The sequence below is a fragment of the Nipponia nippon genome, unplaced genomic scaffold (genome assembly GCF_047370975.1).
Source record: "Nipponia nippon isolate SJK-2023a ecotype South Korea unplaced genomic scaffold, ASM4737097v1 scaffold_25, whole genome shotgun sequence".
In the NCBI taxonomy this organism is placed as follows: domain Eukaryota; kingdom Metazoa; phylum Chordata; class Aves; order Pelecaniformes; family Threskiornithidae; genus Nipponia; species Nipponia nippon.
In genome coordinates, this window is record NW_028262342.1 from 2,967,060 (window position 1) to 2,993,493 (window position 26,434).

Genomic DNA, 26,434 nt, shown 5'->3' on the forward strand with positions numbered 1-26,434 from the left:
TTGAGTACAGAAAATTAACCCTTTTTATTGATGCATTGCAATTGTTCTACATTTTTACCATATTATGTAGAAAATACTTAAAATACAAGCTACTTTGTAAAACCAAAGACAAACATTGAATCCAAAGATAAACTATGTTTTCACAATGGACCCTTTTCCCATATAGTTAGTATTAAATTTTTAAATATCTATTTCTTTTGTTAAAATGATTTTTACATACCCCCTAAGTACATCAGCAATACAAACATAGATCAGTAATTGTCAGAAACTACCTGTATCTAGCGGCTTGTAAAAAGGAAGAGCACAACCATAAAAGAAAGTTAAATTTTACACAGTAACTAGCATATCAAATACATTTAATAAAGTAGGAATTCCATTGCAATATCAAGGATTCAAGCAGAAATACTAACATTACATATAATGTACTGCTACATGTAGTGAGATAGATATATTTCAAGCTGAATCTGAAATCACACATTATATAAAGTTTAGCAACAAACAACCATGTGGACATGCGGCACCATTCAGAAGTTTAAATAAAAAAGAAAGCAGGGCTGTGCCAATCCTGTCATTTAGAAGCAATTTAGTTTCATGTACTAAAAGAAATTGCTGAGTCAGAGGTAAATTACTGCATCCCATCAACTAGGTGCTAAGCAGGAAAGCCTCAGAAGTTGCCTCTGCAGTGGCTATCGCGGCTTCGGATACAGGTCAGGTAAGAGGAACGACCAATTGAACAGTTCAAGAATCACAGAGACGAGCCTAGATGGGACCACGGTTATCAAATATTCGAAAGGTGAATCCCAAACCAGTTTTAAAAAAATTAAAGAGGACTCCAATTTCTACCCAGAGATAGCACGTTTCTTTACAAAGTACGTGTAGCGGCTCTGACGAGGAGAGTCAAGTCTGCGACCTAATTCGAGGGCTGGATGTGCATGGGAAGAAGGGATGTATCTCCTTAGAGCAGACTACAATATACTTAAATTGGGCAACACATACTGGGGCCAGACTGGGAGCCACCACACTGGTGAAGCCAGAGCCAGGATGAAAATCCGGCCCTGCCGCGGTGGGGTTTTGTTTGCTTGGTTTATGCTGCGTATCACGGAGGAATTTCGGGGTAATCGACAACTCGTTTTAAACGGAGTATTTCATTTTACCTCTCTCATTGCCATCTACTCCTCCGTGTTCCAACGCTTTTGGAAACTTGGACAGTGGAAGGGATGGCACCACGCTTTGTGAATCCGTCTGGTTGGGTTTCAGTACATAATAAGGACTCTAAAGATAAATGGTCATTTTAATCTGCTTTTTGGGGGGGAAGTGGGCAAGGTCTTCTCCAAATTATTAACAGATTTTGCTACAGGTCTTTTTTCCTGTTAGGACTTCATGGAAAACACTTTACTATTTGTGAAAGAGGGAATAACGTTTTCCTGAAACAGGAATTGGAGCTTGTTTTGCCTTTCGATGGAAAGGCACAACTCTGTACCCAAGAGGTATCTCAGGGCAAGTACTGAACGCAAGCAGTGTAATAAGGAAAAAAGTAAGAAAGTGCCTACAGCAACAAATAGCATCGTTCACACCAATGATGTGGAATTGCAAGATCGGTTGGTTATCCGCACGCTTGCGGAAGTGCTCTGACTAAAAATACACTGAACAACGACGTCGCTAATGCTACCGTCCAGTTCCAAAGTCCTTGATCCCTCTATCGAAAGAGATGCCCAACCTTGAACAGTTCACCAATTTCAGGTCAGTCCAGACTTTCTTCTATCAATAATGTGGAATTTTTCAGAAATGACTTTTGCACTTCTTGTCACATACCGGTCAGAGGACTGGCCTCTTCTCCACTGGGACGGAACATAAACTGGGATTCAAGGTTACCAAAACCTCTTATTGCTGCAGTAATACGACCGCTCGAGCCAGTTTATCAGCCATTTGGACAAGATACTTAATCTACGTACTGAAGATGAGAAACAATTCCTAGTACAAGGGACCCAGGAAAACAAAGTGTAGTTTAAAAACTGCACTGATTATCCAAGATGAGTATTTCCTCCGCACACTAACTAGGGCTACAGCTGACAGACCTTCCCAACAACGCCACATTAGCAGTAGCATTACAAAACTTTTTAATGGTATTGTGTGCTTTACAGCAGGCTCTCTTTGGTATAAATATTCTATCACCAAGCTAGCAATATTTTACAAGAAATGTCTGCTCTTAACGTGGGGGAAGGTAACGCCATACTAATCTAATAAAAAGTGATTGCACATATTTAATCACTTCTGCAATATTAGACTAAACATTCCAATGCATTCCCAGCACTACCTCAGTCGAAATGCACTGACAGACATCTAACAGTACATGTGCCATTTCAAGGAAAAGCTTTAAGGAAACATCGCTTCACTCCAAACAAAAATGTAGCTGTTTATGATAGCATTAAAACTGAGAACAACGCACCTACGCGACATACTGCTGTTCTTGCTGTGATAAGCTTAGTGAATTGCTTCAATTCGACGGGGGCTTGCTGGTCCCTCATAAGGCAAGCTCACTGTAAACTCTAGTCACACTACATCATCATTTAAGGCACTACAATAAGGGGACACACCAAACAACTCTTCATCACACATACCTGTGCAAAACAAATCAGAAGGTATCCTTTCCTCTCGTGAAGCTCTACTCCTCTCTCAGTGCTACAGTGATGAGCTCTAACCATTGCATTATATCACATACATTCCAACATGAATCAATTCATTTTGGTTTAAATACAAAGGATACATCAACTCCATCCCCAGGAACGTTTAAGAATTAGACAAACACTAAGTACAGAGTTCAAGTATAATCACTACACATTTTGATTACAAAGACAGAACATTTGGGGTTAGCAGGAAGTTTTGCTTGTTATATTTTTCTAATCAATATGTACATATTTCATTTTATGTAAAATATTAAAACACCACCAATACAAAACTTCTAAAATAGTTTTAAATTCAGTAATAAACTTTAAAATCTGGATTTTTTTTTTCCTTTTTTTCTTTTTCTTTCTCTCTCTTTTTTTTTTGCGATTCCTACATGCATGTACTGTATACAAGTCTTATTAAGAGCGCTTTAAAGTAGCTGTTGACATATCCAGGAGGATACGCTCACAGGAGTATAAAAAGCTGTACACATCAATACAGTGATGTTTCATTGTATTTCAAATTCAACTCCCTCCTAAATGAATCATGTGAGGAAAAATATTAAGAAAAACAGAACAAAGAAAAGCCCTGTGCTTCTGCGAAGGAATCCAGCTCCGTTATAGGGCCAGCATCTAACAAGTTGCAGAAACCAAATTTTAGAGCAGTGCTGCACTATTCATTCTCAGCTGAAGACTACAGCATCCTGACAAAGCTGCTGAGTTCTGTTACACAGTGAGATCTCGAATACGGTTTGAAAAACTTAGAAGAATTCTGCAGTGAACGCAATAAAAATTCAGCTGTGTTATGGAGACACAGAATTTTCAAGAAAACAAAACAGAGTTCAGGGTTTACGCGGACTCCTGAATGTTGCTAGCACGAGGCAGCTGCCTCTACCAGTCCTTAAACAAAGCAGAGAAGTAAACAAAATCTTTGACAGTAACGCATATGGAGATGTAATGGCTTTTGCAGAACCAGCAATTTGTTAGAGACAAAGTGAATTGGAGAACAAATGTTAAAATCTTAGGCTTGATTTTAAAACTGCCCCAGCAACATAACGAGATAAACGTGCATTACATTTTTAGTGGCAACATGGATTTGTGCAAGCTGCTAAAATATAACCTGCTAGTCTTCTTGTTTAAGCTATACAAGTTAAAAAAGTCATCAGGATCTGTCTTCCAAGACACGGATTTTCTTTCCCCTTTTGATTAGCACAACAGAACAATTTTAAATAAATGTGACCATGAACTTTTTAAAAGCATCTATAAAAAGTAAGTAAAATTTTAAAAACTCAATTAGTGACCCTCGTACTGGTAACAAAGCATGCTGCTCAGTTAGTGACTGAACTCACTAGAGACATTTTTGAACAACATACAACCAGACCAGGGAGAAACAAAAACCAGGCAGTCATTACCAGGTAAAGGTTCACCTGAAATCCTTCTCCAATCTCTCAGGCCTATTGCTGGACAGTGCTTTACTAGGAACTACAAGTATGAGTACTGGTTGATCTTTGTAGGGCTCAGCGGATATCCAGTGTAAATAGCAGATCCTCTGGAAGCACCAATATAGGACTGGGGAGCAAACTGGTGTTGGTACTGGGCAGGCGGAACATTTGCAGAAGTCAGCAGACTTGGACCAACACTCACAGGGACCTGGTGGACAAGTGTGCTAGGGTGGGCAGCGTACGTGGTGTGCCGCGAAGAGCCCTGAGGGGAGAAGAGGTGGGCGATGGAGGTGGTGGAGCCCAGCGTTGCAGCAGTGGTTGGAGCGTAAGTGTACATATGCGGCTGGCTGGACAGGTGGGCATTTGCCGTTGCTGCTGCCAGGTGGGGATGCACTGGGCTGCTGTGCTGAAACGTGTAGGGAGCCTGAGAAATAGTTGACGTGAGGGGTGCCACATAAGCTTGCTGCCTACGTGGGACAGCATTTCCACTTCTCTCCTGTGAGGCCAGCACTGTTGTTTGCTGGTTCTGCAGGGAGAAGAAGTAAATAAGGTTAGCGGCTATCCTCAGGGAAAAGTGCAGTGGGCAGGAGGCGAGCCAGGAAGGGTCAGCCAGAGCCTCCCGATCAACACCTCCGCTCTAGCTGCAGGACTAACGCTTCTGCAGATCCTCCCTTCCCAGCTCTGTGAAACCCTCACATACATTTGAGAAGGGTTACTGCAGTTCCACTGAGACAAAGGTTACACTTTTCCTCTACAATGGGATCAAACTGCCACACCTGGGGTACCGCAATACATAGCTGTGCAAGTCCAGGCAGGTCCTAAGACTGACCCAGCCCTTGAACTCCTCACACATCTGTTCTTCTGCACATCAGTGAGAGCGGCAGCAGGGCCCCTCCATTTTAGCACAACAAAGCCTCTCTTGTCCCCGTGCCAGGAATGAACTGGAGGTGTAATGCTTCCTCTCTTCTGAAAGGCTACTGCAGCTTGACTCAAACATCAAGAGTAGTGATGCAAATTGAAGTGAAACCAATCTCTAAAAGTTTCAAGGGAAGTCAGGTGCTAATTGTTAGTTTGAGAGACAAGGTCCAGCCTTAATCTCCTGGTTGGGCCTTTGTGAGATCTAGAGAAGGAAGGTAAAGAACAAAAGAATCTCCTCATACTGTTGAGTGCCTTTGACACTACTCTAATTCAACAGCTGGATCCTGGTGTCGCTCTCCCACCTGAGCGGCAGGAATGACTCACTGCAAGACAGGTGTGACGAGGAGCACAAAGAAAGAATATGGACATAACCATGCTTCCTTCTCCTGCCCTCTGGTACAGTAAGAAATTCTTTGCTTTGAGAAACTTCACCTATACTCCCTACAGGGTTTACCCTACCCTGTATGGCCACAGGACAGAATCAGCTTCAAACAATTAATGAGGTAGCAGCTATTGATCCTCTTGCAAGCAAGTCATTCTCCCTGCAATACAGCATAATGTTTCTAAAGCAATTCTAAAGCATCGTGTTCAAGTTCACAAAAGTCACGCAGCGCTTACCTGGCTGAGATTGAGAGGCTGCACACCGTTTGCTACCACGCGATGTGAGCGGTACCCAGTAGGTGTTATACAGCATCCTGACGACTGCCCGCTCACAGAGGCCACTGGCTTGGTCTTACTGGTGCTGCTCAGGATGCCTGAAAGATTTCAAAACCTTAGTCCATTTTTCCCTTTCACATGCCATGCACCAGCTTAGGTAACCGAAGAACACACAGAGACTATTTCTGTAACAGAGCCTTTTCTTCAATTGTGATTTAAAATCCGATTGTACAAGAAATCATTGGGAATTTTTACAGATCTTTCTAAATGCAGCCAAACATATATGAAAGGTAAATCTATCAGCAAAACCGAAAACAGACCAAGGCTTGCGCTCTCAGAACAGCAGCTGAAGACCCAATGCAGATATTCCAAAACTGTGAGGACAAAGCTGTCAGGGATAAGACACCATCTGAGCCTTGGCAAAAATTGCTGAGCACAGTAACCTGTGAGAGCATACCCACCTGAAGCTTGGGTAGCTACAATGCAGTCATTGAGCTGTGTTTTCAGTGGTGGCACAATGATAGTCCGAGAGCTGGAGCTGTCAGCCGCTCCTCTGCTCGGCAGCTCCAGGGCACCGCCTGTACTCCTGAGAGAGGAAAGTGGGTCTGTGGCATAGGGGCTGCTCAGGGAGGAGTCGGAATCAGGGGAGTCATTAACAGTAACGTAGCTGATGACATTGGATCTCTGCTTCATACCCAAACTGCAGGGGGAAGAGAAAAAAAAAACAAAACAAAACAGGTGGGAAACATTCTAACTTTTACCACAAGATACAGGAGATCTCCCTCTGGGATCTCATACCCTCCCTCCTTGTCAGATGAAATTCTGATTAACTAGAGACACAAACAGCACAGCGGACATGATGCACAATTTTCTGTCTTACGCAGCGCTGTTTAGCCTAGCCAGGGCTTTGCATGTAGTGTTCTCCACTCTCCTTGATGCTTGGGCTGAGCTCAAGACAAATCAGTACCAGCTGCCTAAATGAACCTCCTACCTGGCAGGTTTGTATTTGCTGTCCTCTTCCTCATCAGTGTCGCTGCGAATGGTGATGACACTGACGGGTGGGCTTGGAGTGTCTGGGATCACAATGGGCTGGTGCTGCTCCTGCACTGGGACGAGCACGTTGGAAGATGAGGAGGTGGAGCGCAGAGGACTGCTCCCAATGAGCGAGTAAACTTGGGAGGGCACAGACTCTAGAGTTGAGCTGGGCCTGAAGGAAAACCAAAGCAGTATTCAGCTACGTGTCAGCAGGCTGGGACAAACGAGCACCAGCATTAAGAAGAGCCAGGCTCCAGCAGGCTGGAGCACACACACAAGAAGAAACATCTTGAAACACACGAAGAGAACCTCAGTGCAGTCACTCATACAGGAGAGCGCCATAGGACGCATCCCAGAAGGGACCAATGCACACAGTGATGCTCTGGACTGATTAATCTTAACACTGCCAGAAACCTGCTACCCCTTGCTAGACAGATGCCAGTTCTGTCACTGGTATTGCCATGGCACCAACACACCCTGAATGTGTAAAACCCTCCTTCGACCAGTAAAGCAAAGCACTTGGTTGACCATGTTCCTTGCACCCTCACTGAAATTAATATGACATATCAGTGACTACAGTACAGAGACTTCTTCCGAGACATCTTTAAAAGCAACTTTAGCACATTAAAAAGTTACACAGACAACGCCTCTGTGATCAGAAGACCAGTTTTTCACACCATAAAGGCAACCTCCACAAACACACCCACGGTCTTTCTAGGGCTGGGAAAGGAAGCCTTACTTGGCTGCGTTTGGTGCTGGCTGCTTGTTCTTCTTTGCTGGAACATTGCTGCTTTGCTGCTGCCTAACAACATGAGCAACTCCAACATTCAGAGGCTGCGCTGTAGCTAATGTCACATGGTTGGTCAGTAGTGATGGCTGTTGCATGAGAGTGCTATACTGATTTCCATGGGAATGTGCGTTCCTGAGGCAGGGAAAAAAAAAAGAGAAAGACACAAATCCCATGAGTACACTGCAAGCGCAGCAAGCTGCACCGAGCTCCTGCGTGATTTTGAAGGGGAGGGAGAAATTCTGTGCACTGCAGGCAGTACTGCGATGGCACGTATTTCCATTTGGCACGGAGTCGGACCCTGTGCAATCCCTACCTCCAGTCAGCTAATTGCTGGCTGCCGCCAATCGTCTCCGGAATCACAGCCGCTGGCTGAACAGAGTTGTGCAAAGCAACCCCTGGGAGCTGCTGCCAGGTGGAAGGAAGCAGTATCTGCTGGGTTCCCCCAGGCCAGGCCTGCTGCAAAACAACAAACAGATACAGAGGCTCACTAGATTTCAGTTCCTACCGGTGGAGAGAGAGAGAAAGAGATTTGTTCCAAGCAATAAATGCACTCGCGTAGATTGTTAGCTTGCAGAGATAACGGCACATCATTGCACTTTCTCAAAGGGTCTCAGTACAGTAAGAGAATAAGAAAGCCAGAGAAACAAGCTTCCCCTGACACACTGCTAACCTTTTGTATCACGGATGTCACCTGGGGAAAAGAGTGTTAATGCAGCCAGATATTGTACTGCCAGGTGCAGCACGAGTGGTCAGGACTGTTTCTGCGTGTAAGCTTATGCACATTGCTCTGCTGAAGGATTCCAAAATATGAAGCCAATTTGGTCCTTTCTGGTTTTCTGCCTTACAGGGCTCACATTGAGAGAGCTGAGACAGTGCTATTATTGTGGAAATTCACTCCACCTCAACAAAAGTATTTAAGAAAAGACACAGAGAGAAACATCTAGTTACAAGGGAGAGACGTGAAGATATTTTCAGTTCGTTAATATTATTAACGTTCCTGTCCAAATTGACAAAATGCAGTTTTTTCTGGGGAAAATACCAAACAAAAAAACAAAATAAATTTGGCAGTACAATATTTCTATGATTTTGAAAATATATGGCTCTCTTTCTTGCAGTTTAAACTGCAAAACCATAAACACCTGCTGTTTTACATAAAATATTTCTGCAAGTAACAGATCCACTTATTACAAATACTGGTTCCAAACAAGAAGCCTTCAAAGCAGAGAACTGCTAAAACCTCTGCCAACATAAGCAGAATACAATAATAATAATATTAAAAAAAAAAAAAAAGAGAAATGTGTTATAAGTCACACCATGCGTCTTTCCAAAAGCCAACACCTGCACAAGACAAAGCAGAGAGTTTAATACAGCAAGGTATAAATTCCCAATGAGAGGCAGAAATCGGGCCTTCCAAGCGACGAACTGTTTTGACAGAGGAAGGACAAAAATATGCAAAGCTTAGCAAATGGCTAATGCAAACTCAGGGGAAGCAGCAAGGGAGAAGTGTCGGAAGCACTAAAGGTGAGCAAATTCACGCCAAAGGCTCCCAGAATCCAAACAGAAATAGTGAAGTCCTCCAGAGAAACTCAGAATCCAGGCTCATAGTCTGGAGACAGCTGGCTCTGATCTCCACTGCTGTACAGGGGAGTTGAATGCCAAGTCCACTGCACACACACAGGAGAATAGAATTTGCCTGTTGAATCAAAAGCCCAAATACACTTTTGAAAGCATCACTAACAACTCACTTGTGTCCCAAGCTCTGCTACAGTCACCCCTTGCCGTTTTCACAGCCTAGATTGCAGCCTTTCAGCAATCGCAATTCAAGAGGAGGAAAGGAGACACATCCCTGGGTCTGCTCAGCTCAGAGCCGTGACCCAGGAGAAGCCCACTCTCCTGCCTTCCCATCCTCAGAAACAGGGAGCAGCTCACTTGGTTCAGAAGAACTCAAATGAGTGGGTTTTAATTTCAGTACAGGTATGACTCGAGCAAATTCCACTTCAGCAGAGGTCTCCCTCTTGGAAGAAAATGACACTCAGACTACCACTTTAAAGCCACAAGAAACAACATGGTTCACATAATGGAATGTGCTTTGAAAGACATGTGAGGATACCAGCGCTTAAGTGCACTGCAATGTTTTCATAAGCTTCACTGATCTGATTCTGGAGTTTTACAATGACTTCTTTGTGGCACTTGCAAAGTTGTTCTGATGCAGGTGCCAAACGAATACAGAAGAGGACAATTTTGAAAACTTAAAGGTGTGCTTATTCCCTTCCCCCATCCTTTTTAAAAATTGTTCCAAATAGCCTAAAAGCTAGCTATTGCCGTTTTGGATACTAGAGCTCACCTTTAATTTCAACCAAGAAATACATATGAACTGAAAGTACTGTGAAGAACGGTATCTTTATCTGGATGAAGCAAGCTACCTGCGATTGGCTATAAATAACAAAAGGCCAGAAAATTATTGTCAATGTTCAACAGAGGTTAAGAGAAATCGACTGCTAAAGCAATACATTAAAGAATTTGCTGTCATTAGAGGTTTTAGCCTGTGCTTAATGACCTGAAACATTTCTACATGCAAAGCAGCTTTACACGTGTTGAAAACAAAATATGTAGCTAACTTGCCAAGTAGTTCAAATTCTGGCCATCCAGGTACCTGTAGCAGAGTCAAGCTAAAGACTGATTCCTTTGTATTCAACAATCAAAAGGCAAAGATAGGATAGTAAGCGAAGAACAGGAACAATTATAACTCTTCTATAGTATAGCGTAGAAGAGCTTTATAATACTAGGCTAGTAAAAAGTCATAGTCAATGGATCTGGATTCTTTACAGAGCCACACTAAACGTCAGAGTCAGACAGTGCTTCAGCAATGTTGGGGAGGAAAACAACGAGACATTAAGATGTAGCAAGAACACAGCCACAAGATGGCACATGCTTCCATGCCCTCTGCAAGTCTAAGTTAAAACAAAAACTCAGTTAGTGAACACAATCAAGGGAGGCAATTACCAGTACTGCAGCCGTCTGTTCTACTAGCGCTGGCCGGCCGGCTGCGCAGTTCAGAGTAAAGGGGACCGCATACTGCGGCGTGATGGTGGCTACTTGAGGATGAAGAGTTGCTACCATTAGTGGAGTACAGCTTCCCTGAAATGTAGATCAGGCAGTGAGTGAAACACATGTACTGAGGCAGGATAAGTGGGTTCAGCAATAGGGCCAGAAAAGGTTTCACCTCACTGGCATTCTATGGTGCTTGAGCAGACTCCAGAACTGTAACGGATGCAGCGAAACCAACACCCAGGCCCTCCGGGCATGTTCCCCTAAGCAGTTCCCTGAGGGGAACACAAGGAACAGGGAATCTGGGAACAGGATCTCTCCGATGACACAGTTAAAAAGGTAAAAATGAGATAGTGTTCAGCTGTTGGTACTTTAGTGGGTCCCAGAGAGCAAGTTACACTACATACGCTGCACTAAGCCATAACACAAACTGCACCCCTAGCAGGACACAGCATTTACTGTATCGTACCTCCACATCCACATACGGTACTCTTGGAAAAAGATAAACTAAGGGATTTAACAGAAGGCACGGTAGGTCTTTTGTATCATGGAAGAGCAAAGTTATCTGTGATGAAACTACCAAGACACATATTAGTCCCTCAAATGTCTAATTACATCTAGATTCTTAGAGTACAGTTTGCACAGTTTGCAGGAAAAGCAGGGTTTGGATTCAGGTGGGCCTCCTTCAAGTGTATTCTGCTTTTTGGATACCGTTACCTGTATAATTATGCTAAACAAACCAGAGATCACAGAATACCACCAAAATTATTTGGACCGAACAATCTAAAAACTACTCCTCTACAAGTAGGTCAGTAAGTACAACATTCTGCCTGGAGAGTAAAACTAATAAAGTATGTGTTAACGTCAGCAGAAACTAAAACTATGCAAAGAAATAAAAGTGCACTTAATTATAAAAGCAATTACAATTTTTCAGTGAATAAAACCTGTGACTCACTGGGCACTCGCTATATATTAAAGCATTACTTTCTGGAAATAAAAATTGTTTTCATTCACGACACATTACTAATGGTTAAAATACCCTTTTTTAGAATTATTTGTGAATTTTGCTATCGCATATTGTTTAAACTGCAAACAACAGAAATAGGTATGTCAGCGCCACACATCAATTCACACTAACAATGTAATAGTTGAGAAGGATTCAGAAATAATTTTATTGATTTAAAAATGAAATTCTAATGTGAGTAATCTGTGTTGCCACTTCTGTTTACTGGGATCTCGCTTCTCACAGAAATGATTTCTTCTAAAATTTGCTGCCACATTTTTAAAGTGTAGGCAAAAACATACACCACTACCTACAAGGCAGTGTACACCCGTGAAAAAATACAGCCTGTTTTTAGCAGCTGAAAACTACATATTTATTCCCATTATTAAATCAAACTCCCAAAACCAGGGTGGCACAAGACATAAAATAGTTTAGACTTTAGATATTCCAGAAAAACAAAACAAAACAAGAAAACACTGTCTTAGAAGTGATCTGCACTTAACCTTTCAGAGTGTTCCGAGAACCCCCTGCAGTCACCCCAGCACCAGAGGGGCAGTCAGGTTCTCCGGGATGGTGGTAGGAATTGCAGTTAACTTGGGGGGGGGGGGGGGGCGGGGGGGACGGACTGTTGGGTTTTTTTGTTTCTGTTTTTTACCTGTGTGAGAACTCCAGACTGGATCTGCAGTGGCTGTGCTGCAGGTGCTTGTGGTACAATTGGGACAGCATTTTCCATCCTTACTGGGAACCCAGAATGCTTTGTAGTTGCCTGAAGTCCGGCTGCGGAGGACAAGAATACATCACTGCTAAGCTGCTTTATTATTCTTTTTTTTTTTTTAGTTTCTTTCCAAAATCAAATTCCTACCAGGTAAGGGCAGAACACAGGGTCAGATGAAGAGACAGAAAAGCTGTTCCCTTTGACAAAAGCATACTAATAGAACACCAGCTGAAGTAAATACTTCTGCAGTCCTGGTACGCCAAAGGACAACGATGGACAACCAGTCCCCAAAAGCTTGGCTCTGTTGAAGTCCAGAGTCTTGTTTCCAGAAACAACACAGACATCTAATTCTATGTTGCTTGAGACTAAGTTCAAAGTTCAAACCTTACATGATCAGTTCCCATTTCATATATAACCTCCATACTAACACAATCCAGAAATAAGCATAGAGAACTTTCAGGATTAACAGAGCTATGCCTGTGCTAACCTCACGTATTTGCAACCTGTGACAATTCGTTGCTAGCAAACAACACAGCTGCATCAGTGCTTGTGAACCGAGACTCAAAGACCAGATATTCCCTCCTGACATACAAAACATAGCACAACACTTTCTTATTTTCGGACAGGGCTGGCTCCTCTGTTCGCTGCTTTCTGTGGAATGCTGTTGTGTTCAGTTTGGGGGGAAAAACTGGTTCAGCAACCAGATGAAGACTGCAACCTAGGCAGGCAAGATACTGTCACCTGTTCAAGCATGACCTGGAAGAGAACCAAATTGTCTACATGTCTGACCTGATTCTGCACGACATCTGATGCAAGAGCACTGTGTGACATGCACAGAGTGGTCTTCTGTAGTTTCTCAATTTCGTGCAAATTACAGCTTCTCGTTTCTACCTAACTGAAACCACAGTACCATACAAAGGGTTTTTCCGCTTACTTTGAAAAGCAGGGGGACAAACAATGAACGTTTGCTGGAATGGGTCAGTCTGCGTGCAGATCTGGGTGGTTCCAGGTTGCAAGGAAACACTCTGCTGGGCCACTCCTGCAACTGGTGCTGCAGATGATGGATACAGAGCAGACTGATAGTTTAGCAGTGAGACGTCCGAGTTTGCCAGGGAAAGAGTAGCAGCAGCAGTAGAATTGGAAGCCAATACGCTGGCCTAGGGAAAAAAAAAAAAAAAAAAAAGGTCAGCTTTATCACTCGTACTTGTTATAAAACAAACAACAGGAACCATCAGTATTATACTATGAAGAAAGCACCAGGAAAAGGTTTCAGGTAAAAGATAGAAGACAACATAGGAGAAAAAACATGAATTGCATCAACTTTACTTAGGTTCCTGAACTGACAGGCAAATATGATTAGGTGAAGTAAAGAGACTGGCTTGGCCTGAGTTTTGGAAAATTAAATTTCAAGGCAAGACTACAAATTCTGGAGAGCAATTTAAATACAGTATTTTGCAGAACAGGATCTGGCCTGAAGGCACAAAATTAGACTACTCCATTTCTTTGATTAGTATAAAACAGCTAAAAGATGCTATACCTGATTGTGTACGGTATTGAGCTGGTTGTTAAAGCTCATTGTCAGATTTGTGCTTGTATTAGGAGCAACATGAGTTGTGAATGGGCTCTTAATCTGATTCACTGTATCATACATATTAACTCTTCGTTTGCAGATCTCCATATTCTGAAAGCAAGATTTCACACTGAAACAGAATAAATAGAAGGAAAATATCAGATATGTAAAAACAGTACGAGACACATGACAGATTCCCAACTTTATGCACATGCCTTTACGTTTAGGCTCTTTTGTTGTTTTTTTTTTTTTTTTTTTTTTTTTTTTTTTTTTAAACCAACAAAGAATGTTCTAAAACATGAAAAGGAAGCTTATGAACATTCCATTCCTTATACATGCCATTACTATTTTCAGAACAGCCAGAAACTGCAGAAAACAGCACTGACAGAAAGCAGAAAAGCGCTATTCTGTGTTTCCAGTAAGTCCTCCTGAAACAAAACAAGAAATCTAAGGAAGCCTACTGATTACTGTGTGGGAAATCCAGTAGATGTGCCATTGTAACAAACGGATGGTTCAAAGTCTTCAGTGGAGTAATTCTCTTATCTGCATCAATTGTCAACATTTTCTTCAACAAATCAATATATTCCCTTCGGTCAGCCTTCTCTGCCAACATGTCAGTCCCTTCTAAGTCTGTAGACATATTCACCTTGAAATTAAAATGAGAGTAGTTCACACAAACAATCGATCAATCACATCAAATTAATCGTTACCTAACAATTCAGTAATTTCACATCATGCAGAAATATTTACTAAGCATTCCTGTCTCTTAGCCAGCTTAATTTTAGGTGCTACAGTGCTAACACACAACCTCTCCCTTGCTCATTCTATAAAAGGAAGTCAAACCTACACATGGAATTCCCATCTCAACGTGAAGTTGGCCTGTTCAACAGATATCAACCAGGCTTCATTCTCCACTGCCTGGCAATCTTTTGTGCCCTCAACTTTTGTGTGGGGCTATAAGGGGCAAGCAGATCAGAACGGCAAGATTCTACATTCTCTGTACAGGTGTAAAGTGATGATAACAGCTATGAAAGCAACAGAAAATTGAGACCAATGTATTTAAGATTCAAGGCCTCATGATATTAAAAGTATTCAGATCTTCCTTCATTTTACCTCTGAAAATAGAATGAAAAAATAGAAAACATTTCCAAAGTCCAATAAGAGGCCTAATCCTATAAACACATCTGGAGGTGCTTAGCTTTCCCACTGCCTGACTACTTCTACTGATAACAGGCTAAGCACAATTGCTGCATCTACCGGACCAAGGCCTAAGAAAAAACGACAAATTTCTAACAGCTTCATAATTAACATTTTGATAGTCTTTAATACAGTGATTCCTGATGCAAGCTGGCACCACGGCAAACCTACATCAGTGTTCTCAACAGCCTGTGGAAGAGGACTGCTCCAGTACAGGAGCCTCATTTTTAGAGATCCCAATAATGTATGTAATTAATGTGATAGTTATCTGTGTGTTACGAGATCTCCACACACCTGCGCCATATCATCCAAACAGTTGAATATATATTTCCGAGCTTCTTTTGATTTTATTCCTGTCTCCAACTCATGTTCTTCTGGGGTCTATAAAAGAAAGCATGTGTTAATATAAACTGAGATATCGCATATTGATAAAGAAAAAGCAGCAAGAAAAGAGCTGAGCCAGGTGAGCTTTTGCCTGCTTGAAGACAAACGACATGCCAGTAGGCCAAACCAAAACAGCCATGGGTTCTCATTTCCTCAACTGGAAAAATGATTCACTGCAAAGCTGAATTAACAACAGGATGACTTCACTTCAAGGCTTCGTTAGGTAGTGCTAATGCCAGAAGAACTGAAGATTTTTGATTTAGGAAGAGAAGCGGCTATAAATATTTTAAATCCCTCTCTTACAAAGAAGAAGAAAGGCAAAATCGCCTTCCTTTTGCTGCCTGGCTTTAAAGGCAAATGAAGTGTACATCTGATTCTTTCCTGTCCTTTGCCAATACACAAACAGACTTCTGTTAAACTAACAAACACCATCACGAAATACTCTCTGTTTTACTCTTTGTATTGTCAGGAGATGACAACAAGATGACATACTTCACCAAGACTGAGCAGGCCATAATAAGTAACCATTATCGCAATTACTTTAACGCCCACTCTTTGCTGGTACTATCATGCACAGCTGCTATTGTTAGCTGAGTACCAGGAGGTCTGTGCAGTTTCTGAAATGAAATACACAAATCAGCTATATCTGAATGGCATTTCAAATCCAATCTTCACTCAGAATGTTTTCACAGCACACTAAAACTAAGTGTGAATTTACGTCAAGTCCTCAATGAACAAAACAGAATTGGGAATTAAAAAGACAGACAAACCTTTAGCCTCCACAGTGGGTATCCCAAATTTGGATCTCTGTTAAAAAACCTGCTCGTTTTCGTTCCTGCACTGAGAAGATACTCTGCTGGAAGGCCTTGAGTTTGTGAAATATAACGAATCTAGAAAAGAAAATTAAAAGAATGAGGACTCCCAATATAAAGAACTCACAGCTAATGGAGTAATGATCAATCGCGTTTGTTCACAGTGAATAGAAAATAACCTGTCAATAAAGAACGCCCAGATAACTGAAACTGCAAAATGCAAAATTAAAGGGACTATCTGAAGTATTTATAAGGACACTTAATTTTTTCAATCGTATTATCTGCAGAAATTTTAGGTTTTAAATACATCTTTCTTATTTTATGGAAATATTTTTTGCCCAAGTATATGTGAGCAGACATGGATGAAGCAACACCAATAGTCTTTAGTATCAGCAATGTAAGAAGGACACATTTTGAGAGAAAAAGTACCACAGAAGTTATCACATATATATATATATATAATTAAAGGCATAAGAATCCAAGCAACATTGCTCTGACTGGCTACATACACTCTAAGCACGCCATTTGAGAATAACATCACGGCAAAGCTCTCGCCGACCAAGAACGCAAGACCAAACCTCTAGTACAATCTCAGATTCTTACATCCTCAAAAACATTTAATATACTTTACATGTAACAAAAAAAAGGGCTCAGAATTTTGGAAAATGCACCTGAATAGTTGTGACGGTATCAGTAAGACACTGGTAAAGAGCTAATAAATAAAAGGTATGCTCAAAAGGAAAGAAAATAGCAAGTTATGAAAAAACACAATAATCAGCTTTTTAAAGTATTCCAAATGTTGCCCAACTGCTAATGCTATTTGCTCTCAAGATGTACAGTGAGAAACGTGACATCACCTTTGTCATGACTCTCCCCTCAAAGGAGTCTATTTAAAAGTTTAAGAAAAAAATCCCTGGTAAGTCATAAAATGAGGACTGGAAATACAGTGTTAAGATAACTAGGCTTTGTTCGAATGATCAATTATAGGTCCTTTAGCACGTCTCATTTCTCATTTGCAAAACTCCTGCTATTCCACTGTAACAAAAGAGCTGAACACTGCAGGGCACTTACCTCGCTGTTACAGCTTGCGATCCACATGAATTTATTGACTCACTTTTCATTTATGCCAGCGTGGATCTGAAGTGTCTGCAGGTGAGTATTTTTTGTATCTACTCAATAACTGAGCTAAGAGTTCTGCTATTTTCATGAGACATAACTCTTGCTTTACAGCCACAGGGTGTTCAAAAAATAATTGTAAATCCCATCCCAGCCCGTGAACTCATTCCTGGAGAGGTCCTCTCACAAGTTCTGCCTGAGCTTTTACTTGCTGTGGCAGAGTCTCAGAAAATATGAAAGCAAGTCATCCCTATTTTTCAAGGGCAATTCAGATATCAAAATCAACCACATGAAGTCACACCTCATGCTGCCTGACGAAGGACTGCAAAATCCTGTCTATTAAGCAATGGAAAAAGCACCTCCTCCCCACCCACCTACATGACTAGATAAGGTTCTCAGAACTGCACAAAACTCAGTGTGCAAGGAAACCACCATGCTGTATCTCAGTTATTTTCTAACTCATTCTGCTCATTAAGGTACCACTGTGCTTCCTTTGGAAATTTACAGGGCTGGGAAGATGTAACACAGGCAAGTTTTCAAACTTAGTAAGTTTTCATGTATTTTATCACATAAGGAAAACTATACCAAGCATTGTAACAAGGTACCACCATAAAAACCACAGTGGAAAAGTTACCCTCAAAAACCCTCTCATATAGACTTTTTGTCCTTTTATAGGCAGCTGACTAGCCCAGGTAATAATGCCAAGCATCCACGGAAAGAACTAATTAGTTCAAGATGCCTTTTCAGACTCTTGCCCTTTTATTTCAGAGACAGCTAGGGGCCCACACTTTGCATTAAAAATGAGGGCTGCTGGAGGTATTAACAGGAGAGGAATGATAGGCTTCCTCTGTCTCCACATGGAAAAACTGCCCTCATGGTGAAATTACAGAGGGTGTTTCAAGTCAGAACACACACCTCACTTCTGTTTTGACAGGAAGGTATTTCAACAGCTTTTGGGTTTGGAAGCCAGGGGGTTAACTGTAAATTGACTCTCTGTATTGGATGACTACATTCAACTCAAGGTAAAACACACAGAACTCCATGCTCTCCTGTACAACAACAGGGACAGACAGGCAATGGGAACACCACAGAGAGAAAACAAACTCAAGATGACAGACAACAGCAATTTATACTAGATGAAATTTGACATAGGGTACATTGAGTTCGGAGGGTCTGGACACAGATCATTGTGATTTCATTTGAACATCCTCACGTCCACCACGTGCTCTCACCTGATCATACTCAGATGCTCCTGGATACAGAGGCCAGCCTAGAAACAGCTCAGCTATCACACAGCCCAGCGACCACATGTCAATAGCTTCACAGAACGGTAAACCCAGTATGATTTCAGGAGCTCTGTTGGGGAAAAGAAAAAAAAAAAAAAGTAAAATCTTCAACTCTGAAAGCATATAGTTCTTTCCTATAAATCTGGATAACGCCCCTACTTCTCTCCTCCAAGCACAAGCAAATCTGTGTGAAACTAAGTGATTCACTTTAAAGCAGATGTTTCCTCAAGTGGCCTCACAGATCCCAACATTTTTATCACTTAGTGGCGCGGCTGGATTCATTTTATTGCCGTGGTGCCCTCCAACTCCTAGGTGGCCTTTATACAACTGTGACATGAAGTTACTCCTTCAGGAACCTGCTTCATTACACCCGATTACGTATGGTACAAAGCACCCCTGAGACGGCACACCACCCACTCTAACAGAACTGGGAAGAAAAGTCATGGCAAACGGTGCTCAGACTTTTCTTGGAAGAAGGTCGCAAGACCCCAGGTAACCAGCTGCAGAAGGCTGCCTGTTTTCATGTGGAAAAGCAGAGCATCTGCAGAGCCAGAAAAAGGAGCTCTTCAGAGAGCTGCTCGGTTTCTGTCAGCGGGTTTTCATACAGGGTTTGTTTGGGGAGTTTCGAGTTTAAAATGGACGGAGAGAACACAGCTGGAGATTGTGACTGCTTTGCAAGGTTGTGTTACAGGTTTCTGTGCACTGAACCACACCTAATGCAAAATTTACCTGTCTGGCCTAGCCTTTACAAGAAGGTGATGAAAAAAACTCAAACTCCAAGCAGGGCTTGCTTCTGCAACAGGTTGGAATTTCAGGGAGATTTCTGCCTGGAACTGACTCATAACCCAAAAGGATGTTTTAGTACAACTCTTCACCTACACACAGTTCTGAAACAAACCGATGCCGGTCTGTCAGGCTAAATTCTGGTCATACATTTGCATACAGCATAAAACCCAAGTGCTGCAAAAACCATGTGAGTTGGTGTGGGAATTTACTCTGGAAAGTACAGGAAACACATAAACCTTGATCATCTTCATGCATAACTAACACAAGCGCAAAGGAAGACAGAAAAGTCCTAAACTCCAGGCTATCTATTTTCTGGTTGTGACTCGGGTAGCATGCCCCAGGGTTTGCATGACATTTATTGTGTTACAGTATGGATATTTCTCGTGTTAAAAAAGGCTCTGAAACCAGTTCTGATCTTTCTACAGCGTTCTAAAAAACAGGGCTTGCATAATGTACAGGTGTCATAGATCTGACACTCACCTTCCTCAACTGTTCAGCCTGAATGTACCTCCCAACTGTTTGTACATGGCAAGAAGTGACTTTCCAATTAATCACCCTTTGTGTCGTGGTGACACAGGTACAGCTTTTGCTTTGGGTGACTACACAATTACCATTAGCCGGTCTCCAAAACAAACGCGCTCATCCCAGTTGCCCAGGCACAGAGCCCCTGAGAAAGCACAAGATCTATCAAAAAAGACAGAGCGCGGAAGCAGCTGTTTGCTGCAGCGAGGCCATGCCTACTCTCTGTCGTTCAGCTTTAAAGCAAGGAGGTTCTTCTATTATGTCGGAGCCCCCCAAAAACAGAGCCACCGTATACCTTTAGTAATCAGAATGATAGACTATTTAAGCTAAGACATTCTGACCCTGGCTCTACTTGACATTGATCTGTTTCTACCTTCTTGTTTGTCTATCCCTAGCAGCAGTTGACTTTGGAATGGTTTCGCGTATGTGAAAATACAAAACGATTATGCAAGTATGATAAGTACCTGATATTTGAATGTTGAATGTCCTGCTAAACATTTATATTTTAAAGAACTATGCTAGAATAAATCCAACTTTCTATAGGCTAACAGGTGCAAACAAGAGGAACCCACTTCTGCAGTACTTTGGTCTTCAGAAGCAGTGAGTACGACGCAGTCATTCACACAGGATTTTCAGAACCCCATGCGCCATTAGTCTACTAGTCATCATCAACAAACTGCACTGATCCTCTTGATTATCATACTTATACAGGAATTTCCAATTCAGATAGGACCCAAACCTGTCACATAAGGAATGCTGCATGCATAAGTTTCCTTGGTGTGGACTGGCAAACAAACTAAAATATAAGTAGCTCATGGAATAAGCAGAGCACGCTACTCCTTCACAAGTGCATTAAAAAAATCCCACCAATTCCAATGGAAAGAGGGATTAGCAGCAACGAAGGCTGGATGTGACAGTTTGTTAGTCTTTAACTACACGCTGGAACAGACTGAGATATTCTGAAACCTCAATATCAAAATGATAGCAAGTTGAACTCTGTGCATTTTATTCCCTGAAACTAAATAAATGAACTTCTCACAAGCCACCGGATTTCATTTTGATGGCAGGACAGAGCTGGTAAATCAGAATCTCTCTCATCTCCTTTTACACCACTATAATTAGCGGCCTTATGAGATGCGAGTTGAAACAGGACAACAGGCAGAGGTCACTTTCATAGCTGGTCTGTCAGAGATTAAAGTGATTTTACGATCTTAAGCTCTTTGGAATAGGAATCAACAACATTCTTTCTTTGCATACACGCTTGCCAAACTCTGACTTCCAAAGTTGGCAAATATGCTCAGGCGCTCTCAAGAGAGGATTCACAGTAGTAGCGGAAAAATCTGAGACTTACTTTTAGCCTTTCAAAATACACCATGTTTACACATGGGTCTTCAGCCCCCCCCCTTGTGAAGAATGATGGTAATATGAAGCTTCTACAACTGCAACTAGTAATGCAGCGAATAACATGGTCACCACTCAGAGCTCGATTAGCAAGCAGAGAGTTAGATTTGGCAGCAGGCGCTGCTGCCTCCTTGGCCAACATGACTGGGACAGAAGTAGGTCATGTAGCCCAAAGCAGAGGTAAGAAACAGATACTACTGTACTCCGCAAGCTCCCTCAACGCTCAGTGCCACCTTCTCATGGCCCAAATTGTTCAGTCCTTCAGCTTAGTATCTTCAATGTGCTAGGCGTCTCTACACTGACCCACAGGAAACATCAGGACGTAGGGATCGAGCAAGATTCACGTGATGGCTGTAGTTACATATAACACAGGACACGAGGAAACCTCCCTGATCAGTCTTCCCAGGGATTTCTCACTTCTGCAAGCTGTCTGCTTCCTTCTATTGTTTATCCTCCCCAGGGAGAACAAAAGCATCCATACCCTTCTGCAACTGATGTAACAAGCATATACTCTGGTTTTCAGGTCAGGAATTACTGCTAATAGATCTCAGGACTGCCACAGAAACTAGTCACTGCATAGAAGCCTGACTGTCAGAGTTAGTCTACTCCTAGTCCATGCCTGGCTTCAGCACCAAAGAATTCTTCATGGACACCTCTGCTCACACTTTAAATCAACCATGTCATGGCAGTAAAACGGCCCTTCTTGACGGGGGTTACTCTGCAGAGGCAGCAGTAACGCCTGTGGAGAGAGGGAACCTGCCTCAGCCTTAAGGCACTTGCCCTGACAAACCCAATACTACATCCCAACTGGATGTACGGCTCCGGCCGTGTCATCAAGACCAATGCAAGCTGTCCAACTGCCAGAAGCACAATCAGAACCTGGAGTGAGCAGGGCTGTCGGACAAGATGACCTCCAGCTACACTGAGCATAATTAATAAAGGAAGGTTTTTTCCTTCAGGGTATATATATCAGAAAATTCACCTTACAGTACCCGAGTTTGGCTGGTTTAGACGCCTCTACAGGAGACAGAGGTTACGTAAGTGCCAGTAACAGGCATTAAAAACAAAAAAGAGAACACAGAACGAGAAGTTTATTTTTAATAGCTGCCAGAGAACCAAATGAAGAATTGGTCTATACTGTTTTATTAAACAAAGCATTGAAAAAAAAATCTCCAACTTAGAACTCATCTGAACACTAATTTAATGTGAATATGGTTAAAGCAATCCAGTTCTCCCACAATAAGCTGGCTTCGACACCATCTCCATAAGTTCCTAGATTATGGATTTTAGTAATCATCACCATTAAACTAATTACATGTCCCTAAATATTAGATTTCCACATCACAGCATTCTTAACTTCAGCCAAGCAGACAGCCTTAAACACCATCTAATCTCTGGTTATTTGCCCTTCTGGCAGTGTCAGTCACCCCGCGTCAGGGAGGCGGAAGCGGCTCGGAGTTCAGAGCCGCACACAAAGATGAAGCAGACAGCTTCCCTCCAGCAGCCCCTTTAAGATACTTATCATCCCTTGCTGCTTGTGCCTCAGCCAAATCTGGTTTTTGCGATATCAGAAACTGGAAAGCACTATATGCCTCCCCAAACTGCTTTGCTCACATGTGTTGCAAGTCAGATAGAGCAGATTCTTGATCAGTGGTCACTTCTTTCAATGCAACAACGAAATTAATAATGCATTTTAGACAGCAAGCATTTTAACAGAGCTATGGTGCACAGAAGACAACCGTGTTACAAATAATAACAATCAATAGTTTAGAATTGGAAAGATTGGTGCCAACAAGCTGAGTGAAGATCATGAGCAATGGATTAAGAGAAGTCTATATCACATGAAAGAAACGGCACAGAAAGCTGGTACTTAGTGTTAGAGGGAGCAAAAACAAAACAAAACAAAGGGGGCAAGGATACAAGGAGTATGAGGAACAAACAGACAGAACAAGGCTACAAGAAGCCAGGGCTTTAAACTGAAGCGAGGAGGACAGGAAAGACATCAAACAGGGCAGAGACACGGGGTGGGGTGGAGCGTCTGGAGTCCTCTGTCTCGTCCCAGCTGGAAGGACTAGATACTAGTTAAGTTTTGCGTCAAGTGAGCTCACATTCCACTGAAAGCAACCCTGACACACAGCACGGACTTTTTCATGTCCCTTTGATGCCAGAAGTTCTTTCTGCATCCATTTATTGAAGTCTACTGCTACTTATATTGAAATACACACTATTAACAGAACCAAGATGAAGGAATAACTGAAAGAAAAACACAGCTTGCTACACAGTTTCTGAGTTTTAACATTTTTGCCCATAGTTTATTTTTCATTTTTAGACAGGAGTAGGGTAGAAGCCATTTCTACATTTTGCTAAGGGAAGCAGAGATCTAGCTCATCCCTGTTTTAAGAGAGCTACAGGTCTCATGAAAGCATGACTTACCAAGGGTTGACCGAGGAAGTCATGTGCTCATGAAGTGGGTTCAGACAAAGATGGAACCACAAGAAACAGGATAAAAAGAAATCGGCATCCCTTTGGCTTCTCTCCCTTCTAAATGACCATGGTTAATGGACTAGTTTCAGATCACGGCAAATAATCCGAAACACACTACTTATTAGTGGCATACTGCTTCCCCAGTTTGCTACTTCACACATCGTCACAAACTAGCGACAGGGTAAAATCAACTTACTGCACTAATCTGGGATAAAAGCAAGGTATTGGACTGCATATTATGTCACACTTGCAAAGCAGAAGTTCTATTTATTTACATACAAAATTCAGAAGAAATCTCAAGGAAACACGCAGAACAGTGGACAGGCTGCTCATTTCCTCCTCCCCCCTCAACTGGGATTAGACATAATGGCAGAAAAGTTAAGTATTTGTAGAAGCAAACCCCTAGCACCCCATCAAGATCAGCTTTTCTTTGCTCGTGCAGCATACGAAAGCGAGCGTTGTGTCAGTACTTACCTGTAATAGCGCGACTGCAAATAAGTGGAGCACACTGCCTTAGACACGTGGCTGGCTGAACCAAAGTCTATCACCTTCACTCTGTAGGGCTGGCGCGCAGGATCCACCAGCATGATGTTTTCTGGTTTCAAATCGGCATGTATCAGACCCAAGCTCTTTAACTTCATCAAGGCAGTAGCCACTTGCTGCAGAATTGGCCGGATGTATTTCAGGGGCAATGGACTGAACTTATTTTGCTTTAAGAAATCATATAAGTTCTGTTCTAGCATCTCAAATACAAGGCATGTATGATTCTTGTGTTGAAAGCACTCGTAGGAGCGAACAAAGTTATATTCGTCAGCATTCTCACTGCTCAAGCGAGAGAGGATGCTCACCTCTATCTGGCCCTGCCTAGCATAGGAAGGATGGTTCTTCAGGATTTTGATGGCTACAATCTCCTTCGTGCTACGTTTCCAGCATTTCGCCACCTGCCCAAACGTCCCTCGGCCCAGGAATTCCAAGACTTCATAGCTGTTTGTCATAGAGCACAGGATCTCATGCTGGACCAGCTGGTAATCTCCTTCACCACTGGAACTGCTGCTTTTAGTGGTTACCGTGGTGGTTGTGGCCGCAGCACCCACCGCAGGTCTGTTTTGCAGCATGAGAGGTGGATGTTCCTCAATTATCTGCACACTACCGTTGCTGTCGACCTCTTCACTTTTCCTTTTTAATCCACATTTTTGGTATGGTTCCAGTAAAGAAACGTTGCTCCTATGTGTTAGGGCTTGGCTGTTCTGGAAGGACGCTGTTGCACTGCTGCCTGTGCTGTCGGCTGCTGTAACCACAATGTGCTCAACTGAAGGAGCAGGGAGAAGGAGGTTCTGATCGTAAGCGGGGATGCTGAAATTGGCTACCTGATGAGAGGAGCTCGCTTGCCCTTGAGCTGCTGGGAGGTTTTTGCTGTGGGTATAATACTTGTCACTACTGCTCTGTCCTGAAACATCCCAGACAGAGGGCTCCACTTTCAGTTTCTTGGCACTGCAGAAGGCACTCGAGGATACTGACGGAGGGGAGAACACCTGCAGCTGTGAGGCCATACCTGAAAAGGGAGAGGAGAACTCATTAGGACTGCTTAGCGGCGGCAGGTTGCAACAGAACAAGATCCTCCATCTGCACAAGCAAGAGAACTACAAGTATTTTTCTAGGCACCGTATGGTGTCTACCACTTAGGAAGGCAACCTTCTGAACTATGGGCATCCACAGAGCGAGGCTCTCCGGTGGAATTCCTGCATTTTACCTCACTGCCTGTAGCATGAGAAGCAGACAGCTCTTTATCCAGCTTCCTAAAGGCTAAAGAAATCCCACCACGGGATGGGAAAACAGTACTGAAGAATGGAAGGCAGTATGGAAGTGGGAAGATGCTGAGAAAATTAAGATCGCTTCCCCCCGCCCCCAGGCCTGTGTCTAAAAACAGAGCCAACGGGAGACCCAAACCGGACAAGCCGAACTTCTAAGCGGGGCCGCTCCTGCAGAGCGCAGCCCAGGGCAGCGCCCGACCCGAGGCCGCCGGCCAGCAACTGCTCGCCCGGCCCGGCGCCGGGGCGAGGGCCAGGCCCCGCCGCGGGAGGACAGCCGCCGCCGGCCCGGGCCCTCCCTGCCCCGCCGGCCCGGCCCCCCCCGCCCCGCAGCGCCGCCCCGCCGCGTCCCGCTCGGAGCCGGGGGGGCCGGGCCTCCGCCGCGCGGGCGCTGAGGCGCCCCGGAGCCCGCCGGGCCGCGCCGGCCCTCCCCGCGCCCCGCCGCCGCCGGCGGGGCCTGCCCGCCCGCACTCACCGCCGGTGGGGGGTTCTCAGCCGCGGGCCGGAGCTGCCTGGGGGACACACGGGGGTGCGGGGCCCCGCAGCGGGCGCATCATAGCCCCGCCGCGGCCGCCGGCCCGGCCCGCTCGGCCCGCGCACGCCGGGGGGAGCCCCCAGGCCGCTCCGCCGCCGCCAGGCTCCGCCGCGCCCTCACGGCCCGGCCGGGCCCCCCCCGCCCCGCGCCGCCGCCGCCGCCGCCCGGGCCCGAGCGCCCCCGCGGCCCCCGCTGCGCTCCCGCCGCGCCGCTCCGGGCCCCTCGGCCGCCCGCGCCAGACTGAGCCAGCCGAGCCCCGAGC

At 43.6% G+C, this 26,434-nt stretch overlaps 1 protein-coding gene across 3 annotated transcripts; it reads right to left on the minus strand.

The window, feature by feature from the left end:
- HIPK1 (homeodomain interacting protein kinase 1) lies at window positions 1-26,377 on the minus strand. Of its 3 annotated transcripts, none has more exons than XM_087761596.1 (16): window positions 26,113-26,377; window positions 24,304-25,381; window positions 18,583-18,706; window positions 16,193-16,312; window positions 15,333-15,419; window positions 14,303-14,487; window positions 13,809-13,971; window positions 13,206-13,428; window positions 12,212-12,333; window positions 10,509-10,643; window positions 7,819-7,958; window positions 7,455-7,637; window positions 6,672-6,887; window positions 6,142-6,380; window positions 5,642-5,778; window positions 1-4,631 (listed from the first exon to the last, which is right to left on the minus strand). In XM_087761596.1, the coding sequence occupies exons 2-16, from the start codon at window positions 25,377-25,379 to the stop codon at window positions 4,146-4,148; spliced, it is 3,636 nt and encodes a 1,211-aa protein (XP_087617722.1). In that variant the 5' UTR covers window positions 25,380-25,381; window positions 26,113-26,377; the 3' UTR covers window positions 1-4,145. The 3 variants fall into 3 exon arrangements, with proteins under 3 accessions (XP_087617722.1, XP_087617721.1, XP_087617723.1); XM_087761595.1 differs by having other exon boundaries at window positions 7,819-7,961; window positions 26,113-26,376; XM_087761597.1 differs by lacking the exon at window positions 10,509-10,643 and having other exon boundaries at window positions 7,819-7,961.
- Window positions 26,378-26,434: the final 57 nt, after the last annotated feature.

Bases quoted from the DNA above. Each gene is read 5' to 3' on its own strand.
- HIPK1 (XM_087761595.1), bottom strand. From the start codon at position 25,379: ATGGCCTCACAGCTGCAGGTGTTCTCCCCTCCGTCAGTATCCTCGAGT. The intron at 14,488-15,332 runs GTGTGTGGAGAT...TTTAATTTCAAG, and splicing joins GTTTGGATGATATGGCGCAG to GTGAATATGTCTACAGACTT. The intron at 13,429-13,808 runs GTATAGCATCTT...TTTTTTCCCTAG, and splicing joins TCAATACCGTACACAATCAG to GCCAGCGTATTGGCTTCCAA.